Genomic DNA, 11,787 nt, shown 5'->3' with positions numbered 1-11,787 from the left:
TCAAACTTTCTAAATTTATGAGGGACCTACCTACAAAGTATATAAATTTATCAAGGACCTACCTGCAAATTTTTTTAAAACTATCCGGATCTACTTGCAAAGTATTTAAATTTATTAAGGACCTACCTGCAAACTTTTTAAATTTATGAGGGACCTACCTACAAAGCTTTTAAATTTATCAAGGACCTACCTGCAAAATTTTTAAATTTATCAGGGATCTATCTGCAAAGTATTTAAATTTATCAAGAACCTATGTACACTGTTTTTAAATTTATTAGGAATCTACCTGCAAAGTTTTTAAATTTATGATGGACCTACTTGCAAAATTTTTAGATCCATAAGATATATCGATAGTATATTTAAATTTATCAAGGACCTACCTGCAAATTTTTTAAATTTATGAGGAATTTACCTGCAAATTTTTTCAATTTATTTTGGACCTATTCATTTTTACTTCTTTATCCTTTTAAACAAACAACCGCACTTTTCTCTCTCTATCTCCTCAAATTCATCTTTAAAAACAAACACACCTTAGGACTTAAAATGTAAAATTTAAAATATAATTTATAAATTTATATTGTGAATTATATATTTTAGAATATAAATTTATATTATTTTACAATTCATAATATAATAATCTTTCATGAAAATTTGTACTCTGAAATATAAATATATATTTTAAATGATGTAATTCAAAATATATTATTTATTTTTTATTTTAGGATATATAATTTAAAATACAATTTATACAAATTTGCAATTATTATAATTCTAAAAATATAAAAACATTAATATTTAATATTCTAAATTATAGGATTTGAAACATTTTTTAAACATTTATGAATTACACAAACCAGACAATTAGGGGTGGGCAAAAAATTTAATTTTCTTGATCCAATCCACTTTTGCTCCAATCCACTCCATTTATAATCCATTTTATTAAAAATCTAATCCATTTAAAATCCATTTAATAGATATGGATTCCAATCTAATTTACATTGTATATATCTTATGGATTGGATATCCATTTTATAAATCAAGATTTTTAAATATGGATAATCCAAAAAATCCAATCCAAATTTTCAATTTAAATTTTTAGTTGGGTTAGACTAAAGGTTGAGATGAACTATACTAAATTCAGACTTGGATGGGTCTTGCTCGACGACCTATACGAATTGGACAGGCTCGACAACTATAAGAGGTTGGGCGGGCCTAAAGATATGAACGAGATAGGCGGGCCCGACAAACCAAACGAGTCGATCAGGCCCAATGACCTGATGAGCCAGGTGGGCCCGAAGACCCAAATAGGTTAGGCAGGTTCGAAGATCCGAACGGGCCAAGCGGGCTCGAAGACCCGAACAAGCCAAGCGGGCTCGATGACCCGAATGGGTCAAGCAGGCTCGAAGAACTGAACGGGTCAGGCAGGCCCGAAGACCCGAACGGGTCAGGCGAGCCTGATGACCCGAACGAGTAAGGCGGGCCTGAAGACCCGAACGGGTCAGGCAGACCCGAAGACTCGAAAGGGTCACGCGGACCCGAAAACCCGAACGGACCAGGCAAAACCAATGACGAAAACATGTCAGGCAGCCCAAAGACCCGAAAGAGTCAGGCAGGCCCAAAAACCCGAACAGGCCTGACAACCCGAACGAACCCGAAGACCCGGATGGGCCAGACGACCTGGCGACCCGGACGGGCCCGACGACCTACACGTGACTTACGACCTGGATGGGCACTACAACACGAACGGGCCAGACGACCTGGCGACCCAGACGGGCCCGACGATCCGGACAGACCTGACGACTTGGACGACCCTAACGGGCCTAGCGACCCGGACGAGCCTGACGACCTACACGGGCCTTACGACCCGGATGGCACGATGACACGAACGAGCCCTACGACCCGGACGGGCCCTACAACCCAGACGGGCTCGACATCCCGGACAGGCCCTACGACTCGGATGGGCCCGACGACTCAGACAGGCCTGATGACCTTGACGTACCTGACGACCCAGATGGGCCCCACGATTCGAACGTGCCCGACTACCCGATTGGGCCCGACTATTTGGACCGGTCCGTTCGGGTCGTCTGGCCCGTCCGGGTCGTTGGGCCCATTCGGGTCGTCCGGCCCGTTCGCCTCGTCAAGCCTGTTCGTGTTTTCGGGCCCGTTCGGGTTGTCCGACCCGTTCGGGTTGTCGAGCCCGTTCGAGTCATCGGGCCCGTTTGGGTCGTTCGGGTCGTCGGGCCTGTCTGGGTTGTCCGGGTCGTCGGGTCCGTCCGGGTCGTCAATCCCATCCGAGTCATTCGGGCCTTAATGACACAAGTTTTAAGAAATTCAATTTAAATTTCTTTTATTAAAAATGGATTCTGGATTTTAAACTTAATCCAAATATTTGGATTGGATTTAAATCTTGATCCAAATATTTGGATCTGGATTTAAAAAAAATCCAAACTACTTTTGCTAAAAAAATGGATTTGGGTCAAAAATCTAATCCAATTATTTGGATCTAAAATGGATGTGGATTGGATCATTAAATATCCAATCCATGCCCACCCCTACAGACAATGTATGGGATTACGTATATTTTTTTGTTAATAAAAGTTAAATTACTTTTTTATTCTTATTTTTGTCAAACAGTGTCAAATTGGTCATTTAGTTTTTTTTGTTTCAATTTGGTTATAATTTTCTTAAAGATGATTCAATTTGATCATTGCTGTTAGTTTAACCAAACATTGTTAAAGTTAACGCCACATGTCAATTTGCAGATTTTTGAATATTTTAAAATTTTTAAAATAAATTTTGTTTTTATTTTTTTTTACACATGTTACTTCACACTTGTATCATGTGTCAAAACGATTTATTAAAATTGAGTCCCACTTTAAAAGAGACAATAATGCTTCAATTTTACAAAAAATGAGACCAAATTGGACCTAAAGACAAGTTGAATCATCATTTTGACACACGTGACACTCTACTAGAGTCAGATAAGTAAGGGACTTCACACCGAGACTTTCGTAATAGAGAAAGAACCCATACCTTGAACTGGGGAGAGACGATAACGATCCGGGAAATGGTGAAATACGTGAATCGACTCCCTCTTCGAGTCAAGACCATTTGTAAAATGTCATGTATAAAAGAATAAAAAATAAAAAAATCCATCAAATAAAAAAAAATCACAAATTTACACGTAAAATTGACTTTAATACCGTTTGGTCAAAATTGATTGCAATGACCAAATTGAATCATTTTTTTAAAAATCAATACCAAATTGAGACAAATAAAAATTTAGAAGACCAATGTGACACTACTTGACAAAAAGAATGACCAAAAGAGTAATTTTAAAAAAAGACTTAAAATTTTTAAAATTATAAAGTTACACGTTAAAGTCCTATAAATACTCGATCATACTTCCACCGTCCTAAAAATAATCTAAAAAGATTCATAACAGATTTTGCTTATCCATATAAATCAAACATATTATCCATATAATTATATTTGTTTTATTTTTCTTTTATTGTGTTTAGACTTAACCATTATTTTTTTTCTTCGATTCTCCCTTTTATATATGAAATTTATGAATTCTGACATGATATTGAACATTTATGATTAAAACGCTAACAAACCTGTTGTTGACATCAATCATACTAATTGCCTTAAGGAGTAGATACCAAAGTAGGTAAAGAAAAACATCTTCTTAATCACATTTACACAAAAAAATGAGATAAGAAATACATAAAAAGATAAGATAAAAATGGAGTATAACGCAAAAATATGAGATATGAGAAATAATAACATATCTTATATGTGATCATGTGTTAAAATATTTGATACTTTTGAAGATGATTTAAATGAGAGGGAGAGTGAGTTCATGGATTGAAAGAATTTGATGATTAAATTTTTGTGTTTTTTTAAAAATTTTGGAGGTGAAATTGAAAGAATTTGAGATAAAAGTAAGTAGATTTTTAATTTTTTAACAGTTTGAAGATGAAATCGAGATAATTTAAGATAAAAGTAAGTGAATTTTAAAACGAAGTTTTGAAAATTTATGAAAGATTTGAAAATGTAATAAAATAAAAATAAATTAAAATGTAAGATTACTTTTGGTTTTTATAATTGTTATTGTTGTTATTAGTATTAATATTTATTATTATTCTTCTTTATTATTTATTACTATTGATATTTATTGTTGTTTTAATTAAAATTTTTCTATCCAACAATCTTAATAGAAAAAAAGTTATTGAGATTATGATTCTTTAAGTAATATGATTTGTTTTTAAAAAAAATCAGTGTATATTGTTTCCATGCCTGTGCCAAAATGTTAATTATAATTATTTTTCTTTGTATAATCCGTGCATTATTAATGCAACACAAAAAACAAGGTTAAACATAATTTCAGACATCAAAATCGGTTCCAGCAATAAGAGAACCTATTCTCATACATGTGAAATCGATCACTTTTTCCTTTGTTTTGTTATATAATCGATTCAACCACAACATAATCGATTCTCACCGTAATAACCCGAAACATGCATTATCCAACCACATTCTTCAATTACCATGGAAGTTTACAACACCTCCTATAATAGTGCATGCATGTGAAAATACCGTGATTTAGACAAAAGTATTATTATGAAAACTCATGTATTACTTTCAAATAACTCATCTCAAATGAGATTGAAAAAATTTACCATGTGACTAAAGTATTATTTCTCTCACCTTCAAATATGCATATATGATACCAAATATCACCTACAAATTTGTTGCTCATAATCATTTTTAACCGCAAATGACCGGAAGTGAAACGTAGTGTTAGTGATTTAAATGATTCAATGATTCTTCCCGTGATTTAATAAAAATACACACCTAATACAATTTTCTTTTTACTATTTTAAATATTATTGAGAAAAAATAAATTTCCTTGACTTCCAATCGTAAATATTTACAAATTTTAACGAATTTATATATTTTGGTGAAATAAAATACAATAACATGATAATACAAATGCAAAAATAGTTAAATTTGATATGAGTAGAAATATAATATCTCATTTCAAAATAATATAATAAAACAATGTAATTTATCAATTCCAGCCACATTTTGTATTCACAAAGTTAAAATAAATATGGAAAACTAAAAACTCATACATTATAAATACACATACTCAATAGTTAATATAATATAGTCATACATTAATAATAATTAATCAACCAGTTAAAGAAGTAATGTATACTTTTAATTTTTTCTTAATCTTACCTGTTTAAATACGATTTTATTGTCCGTATTATATTTTATATGTAATAAAATATTGAGAAGTTAGAAGGCTTTATAATAATAATAATAATTCGAAATTGTTTCTTTACCTCTAAGTTACCTACAATACAGTCGAAGCTCACGAGTCAGACACGCAATCTGTAACACTGCCCATACATCGCCGAATCGCATGAAAATGGCCACCACCACCAGGTCCGTTTTCTAATATTGGATTTCTTTTTTCTTTCTTTCTCTCTCATCGTTGAAAGATGATTATTGGCTCCACGGTCATGGATAGCTCTTTAATCCAAAGATCAAGTAGAAAAGAGGGGCGTTTCTTTGAATCGATCTTTGAGATATGAGAACGTTTCGTTTGAATCGATCTTTGAGATATGAGAACATGACAACTAATTAAGATGTGGCATGAATCTAGATATGGACAAAATTGAGGAAATACTTTATGTAATTTAATGTTTTTGCGTACATCTTATAAACCTAGGTTTTTATAACGTTTTGTTTTGTTGTTTAACGGTTTTCTTGACTATACAATTTATTGATGGACTGTTGAAAACCATTTATTTATATGGGTTATCTTGGATTATCTTCATAATATTTCATACATTTATATTCATCTTTTGCACTTTCTTTCCTTTAGGAATTCAATTTGACAAGAATAGTCCGTTTTTCGTTTTTCAGTTTATCAAAATTAAATGGATAACAATAATTGGAGACCTAATCAAGGTACTGAAGCCAATATGGATACCAGTGATTGGAGAGGTGGACTGCTGCAAGAGTCACGCCAAAGAATTGTCAACAGAATGTAAGATTTAGTCCTAATATTGTCGCACTGATTTTTACTTTTGTTCATAATTCCATAGATTGCCAACATTTCCGTGTGGACTCTGGTCTTCCTTCCAAGTGATAAATGGATGCATATGAAAGAGCATCAATAGCAGCGTCATATTGTGTAATTGTAATCCTCTGATGCAAAAAGATATGAAATATGTGCTCAAATGTCTGGCGATTAGGTTAACAAAATAATTAAATGGGTTAATTTTTCCTTCAAACGAATATTTAATAAAATATTTCTTTTATTATTGGTTTTAATGTCATAATTAAAGTGTAGGGATGAGGTTTAGCATGTCAGCGTTGCACATGCTCATTGATGTGTTAGTGGGACAATTTTGTTAAAATCATTTGTGCCTTGTAAGATCGTATCATTTTACATGTCAAAGGTCCTGCGCAAGCTGAACTTATTGAGGGTAGGATCACTCTGGTGATGTGATTTACCAGGTTGAAATTATTAACTTTTATGAATTATTTTGAATTATTTCTATCATGTTACAAATTTTATTTCTCTCTCTAGTTGTCTATACATTTATGATAATGAATTTTCAATTTTTTTTAATGATGTGAGTTTTTTTTTTCTTTATCTATGTTCTTTTTATGCATATGTATTATTTATAATTATTATTAGGTTGAAATTTAAGATCTTATGATTCGAGTTTCTAGCTTTCCACTCCCTCTTGATTCTAGGTAGTAACTAGAGTTTAACAACTTTGGAGTAGTCATACTTTGGTGTTGACCATGATATCACCGAAAAATACAAAGTTTTTCAATTTTTGGTGTTATTGCACAATGTGTTAGAATGAACTTTTGCTATTGTGGGTGCATATTTAGATATCTCAAAGGAGGAGAGCTGAGTTTATTTTTTCTATTTGCTGTTATTATTTTTCATGCACTATCATTACTCTCATTTGGTGTGTTTGGTTGGAGGTTACTGCCATTATTTTCACAGAGGAGCATGTTTTTCTTTGCATACTAGATTTAGGATTGTGTATTTTGCTCTTAAATAACTTATACATATTTTCTCTTCACAGAGAGTATGTGGCTGATGGATATTTAGTGGAAAACTATAGTACTATTAGTAGAACTTTTTTTCTCTTATGTTTTTGATAGAGTTCATATATGCCAAGGAAACTTAAATGCATACGAAACAAGACAACAATTAGAGTTGAATCTTATCCTTGCGTTAAAACTTGAAATCATTTCTTGAGAGGCTTGAATCAATGAATCTAATCACAAGATCAATATTGAACAGGAACAAGTGTAGGATCTAGAATTCTATACTAGAACAATGTAGAATTCAAGCTAGCCAAATAAAATCATTAACCAGAACATAACTATGGATAGAAATGGATTAGGATAGAGTTGAACTAAAAATTATAGAGCATAAGGACATGAACACAAATTAATGGAGAAAAGGTGGAGGAGGAGAATACTTAAATGGTGGAAGAAACTGGTATGCTACTTGAATTTGAAGTTCCATCTTCATCTTCATCTTCATCTTCATCTTCATGATAAGCAAAAAGGAAGAGTAATCACTTGGACTACTAAAAATCAAGATAAAACTCATGGTTGAGAACTACTCTCACAAGTGCTTCAAACTCTCAATTTTTCATATATTTCAGAAGTTATTTTCGAAAGAAAGGCATTCCTATACTTAACCACTCATGCTAGCCTTGGTTGAGAATATTATAGGAAAAAGAGAGGGAAATTCAAAAATTTAAATTTAAATTTGCTGCTTGCATTCCATTTCTGATATCCATTCTACTATATTTGTTTTGAATATGTGTATGATTTCAGTAAGGTATTTTTTACATTTTAACGAGCTTATAACATTATAGGATTGTCTATTGACCATAAGTTTTCTATAATTTGTATTATTTAGTTATTGAATCGCTTTTCTTCATCTTCTATAGAATGGACACGTTAAAAAGACATCTTCCTGTTTCTGGTCAAGAGGGATTGCATGAACTTCAAAAGATTGCTCAAAGGTTTGAAGAGAAGATTTTTAGTGCTGCAACAAGCCAGGTACATATTTGATTATAGATTTATCAATTTGTGATTATGTTTACAATTACATTCAATATGAAAGATTGATGGTTTAATGGGATATTCCCTTATTTCAGTTTGATTATCTACGGAAAATATCATTGAAGATGCTTACAATGGAGACTAAATCCCAGGGCAGCATGGCCAACGCTCCAAATCAAGGTGGTCCAAGTAATAAACCTCCCGGTCCAGGTTAGCTTTTTATGACTTTGGCATAGTGGCTATATTCACATTCTAACGTGATTTGACTTGGAGTTGTCTCAAGTTCAACTTAAGTTGTTGGGATTGTCTTGTGTCCTATTGGTGCGAAGTATTGTTAACATTTGATTTTTGTTTGCTGGTGTTACATATGATCCTGGTAGTTGTTTCTGAAACACTGTCCCTTTAAAACTTTTCCATTGATATCAACCTTTTAAATTTATCTGTTAAGAACATTGCAATGTCTCTATGTAAATCCGTTGTTGACTTGCAATTTTGGTTTCCTTTGCCATTCCTGTTTTTTGCCATGCCGATTTTCGTATCTAAAGTGAATTTTTTTTTAAATGTTTGGTTTGAATTTGAACACCAAATACATGTATGTTTTTTTTATTGGATTAGATTGTATGTGGATTTGAACTAAGTGATTGATTGCCAAAAGGTAAAGGATGCGAGTGTTGTATCCTACATCAAGAATCTTTTGTTAATCTTGGGTTTAAGACTTCGACCAAAAAGGGCACATTGAAATTACAAATCTAGGTGTTGGTTGGGTAACCGTTTTGACCAAAATTGATAGGGCAAGGAAGGTGGGCCTAGACACTCACAGTAAGCACAAGGTTTAGAGGGTGTGAAGAGTAGTGTTGTGGTGGCAAAAGATGTAACCGAATCAATTAAGGAATGAGAGGGATAGGGAGAATATAAGGGAGTAAAATAAGAGGTAGTGGGGAGAGAAAAAATCTGGTTAGGAGTGGGAATGTTGTTTCCTTGAAGGAGCTTGCTTTGTGTCAGTAGGATTGTTAACCCTACTGTATTTCTGATACATTTTTGAATAATAATATTGGCTTTATTTCATCCATTTTTGTTGTTGGATCCCTAACAAAAATCAATCTAATTGTGAATGGACAATACAGATTACACAAAAAGGAAAAATGTGATGAAATGCTTAATTTTTGAAAGTTCAAAAAGCTTGAACCACATTGTTAACTTTTTATTCCCTCTGAAGGCCAACTTGTATCCATTATTACAGGTAGTTTTGCTTGTTCATACAATTGCTTTCTTTTATTTGGACCTTTCTTGCTTGCTTAATAGCTTTTTGGTAAATTCAACTTCTTGTTAGGTTGCAAAATTCCAATTGTGTGTTGTTAACATTCATTTGGATCTTGATGTTATATCTTAAGCTTTTTGTGGGCTTGTCTATCTTAGCCAATCACTGTTTATTTAATAGGGCTTGTAATTCCATCTCAAGTTCACAATCCTGGGCAGCTACATTCTATTCCTATGCCCAATCAATCCCAGGCACGCCAACAACTTATGCAAAATAATATTGTCGCACTAATTTTTACTTTTGTTCATAATTCCATACCATAGATTGTTCCATAGATCGCCCCATTCAACCAGCCAAGACACCGAAAACACAACAAACCAATGAATCATAGTAAAATTGAAATTGAAATGATTGAACCAAATTGAATTATAGTTATCTTGTAGTTCTATCAAACAATTCCCGAAATTCATCACAATGTATAATAGTATCTAAACCTCCTGAGAACATCCAGATACAAGAGCCTGAAAAAGATAAAAACAGAGATAATATCAAAATGAAAAGGGTGGGAGAGGAGAACAAAGTAACGAAATTAATGGGATTTTTTTTTTTCGTTTTTGTTTTGATTTCATTTGGTTTATGTTTTCACTTTTGCTTTGATTTTAGGTCATTTGTGTTTTTAGTTTAATTTTTGAAGAAAAATATGCTGGAGTGTGGTAACTAATTTTCAAAAATTGACTGAAGCAATTTGAGTTGAAGCTTGATTATGTGAAATGCTAGTGTCAATGAGCTTACACTCAAGGATTTTGTTTTACACATTGACTAACATGATACTGGTTACTTTTAATTGAGATTCTTTGCAGGCATAGTAGTTGTTAGGTTAGGAACGTGTTGAGTAGAAATGTAAGGTTAGGAAAAGATTGGTACCTAAAGTATTAGGTTGGTGTGGGGTGCTTTTTTAGTAGTAGATGTTTCTCAGGTAAGATTGGTACACAACAAACCAATGAATCATAGTAAAATTGAAACTTAAATGATTGAACAAAATTGAATTATAGTCATCTAGTTAAAACTAAATTTTCTTTGAATTGTTTTTGAATTACTATATAAATTGTTTGAACTATTACCAATGGCCATAAGATTATGAAATTGAAGTAGTTTTACTTCAAGAAATAAAGAGTTTTTCTTTTATGTACCTTTTTACCAACCAGAAAAGGCCGAAACTCACTGGCTTTGTTTTAGATAAATATTCTCCTCCATATTTTTTTTTTCTGGCTCCTATTTTTCTTACAGTTCTGCAGATTTGATTCTAGGATGTCTAACTACTTATGTTCTCCATAAAATAAATCAAATCATGCATTTGTATTCAATGTAAAAGATAGAACTTGGGCACAATACACACTTTAAACATAAAACGGAATAGATAAATTCTGATGTGATTTTATATAAAAAAAGAACTAATCTTAAGTAGTTATTTATGGCCAAAAGTTCACGATAAGTTAAAGCAACACAGGTTCTTATTCAGTAGTATCTAAGCTAAATACCAAGGGAGACCTTACAGCTATAGTTATCGCTAGATCAGATAAAACACTTTGTGGTCATCAAACAAAAACAATAAAAGCGTTATTCTTTTTGTTTGATTAGATGTCACCATAAATAGAATTATCAATGTGAACTTTGACTTTCGCAATAGGAAATCTAAAGGAGACTTGAAGCCTTAGCGAAAGAGACAAGAAAAGGATGAGAGAAACACTTGGAAAGGAAAAGATGCACACTTTTTATTTATTTGAGTTGTAACTTTTACTTGTTTTGCTTTTTGTAATCTTGGCCTAATTAGGTGTCTTGGGGGAGCCTTTGGTGTTCAATCCCATCTCCTAATTAGAACCTTAATTTCTTATAGTGAAGCGCATCTTAGTTGGTAAGTGCTTTGAAGGTTCTAAGTGCCTTCTAGTCTTTCCATTAGGCCGCATAGTTTAGCTTATTTGCTTTCCTTTTTGCTTAAATTTTAGGGCTTTCAATTGTAATTTCTTTTGACAAGTTTGGTGAATTATATGTCATATTACTCATCTTAGGTCACTTTAGTCATCATTTCTTAAGAGTTTGTCCAACCTCTCTCTAGGGCACTCAAACATCATCATAGCATCTCCTTTTTAAGTCATACAGTTTGGCATCACATCACAATAACCACATGCAAACATATTTTAAACATATACAAACTTCTTCATACCACCACCATTTTTGAGCCTCACCTTGTGTGAGTTCAATAGCTTGAAAAAGTTTATCCTGTCACTATAATTGAGATGTTGCTAGTAAGATATTCCTATCAAATTATCAAATGAAATAATGATGCTTTATGAGCCTCATTATGTATCAAAAATTACTTTGTACTTCGTATGAATTTGAAAGCCTAC

The 11,787-nt window shown here is 32.6% G+C and overlaps 1 protein-coding gene across 2 annotated transcripts; it reads left to right on the top strand.

The window, feature by feature from the left end:
• Positions 1–5,374: 5,374 nt before the first annotated feature.
• LOC114162409 (mediator of RNA polymerase II transcription subunit 15a-like) lies at positions 5,375–11,316 on the top strand. 2 transcript variants are annotated; one of them, XM_028046280.1, is made up of 5 exons: positions 5,375–5,460; positions 5,944–6,067; positions 8,010–8,121; positions 8,220–8,334; positions 11,070–11,316. In XM_028046280.1, the coding sequence occupies exons 2-5, from the start codon at positions 5,958–5,960 to the stop codon at positions 11,087–11,089; spliced, it is 357 nt and encodes a 118-aa protein (XP_027902081.1). In that variant the 5' UTR covers positions 5,375–5,460; positions 5,944–5,957; the 3' UTR covers positions 11,090–11,316. The 2 variants fall into 2 exon arrangements, with proteins under 2 accessions (XP_027902081.1, XP_027902080.1); XM_028046279.1 differs by lacking the exon at positions 11,070–11,316 and adding an exon at positions 9,563–10,043.
• The last annotated feature ends 471 nt before the right edge of the window (positions 11,317–11,787 follow it).

Source organism: Vigna unguiculata, chromosome 9 (assembly GCF_004118075.2).
Source record: "Vigna unguiculata cultivar IT97K-499-35 chromosome 9, ASM411807v1, whole genome shotgun sequence".
Classification (NCBI taxonomy): domain Eukaryota; kingdom Viridiplantae; phylum Streptophyta; class Magnoliopsida; order Fabales; family Fabaceae; genus Vigna; species Vigna unguiculata.
This window is presented reverse-complemented; position numbering and strand designations above follow the sequence as displayed.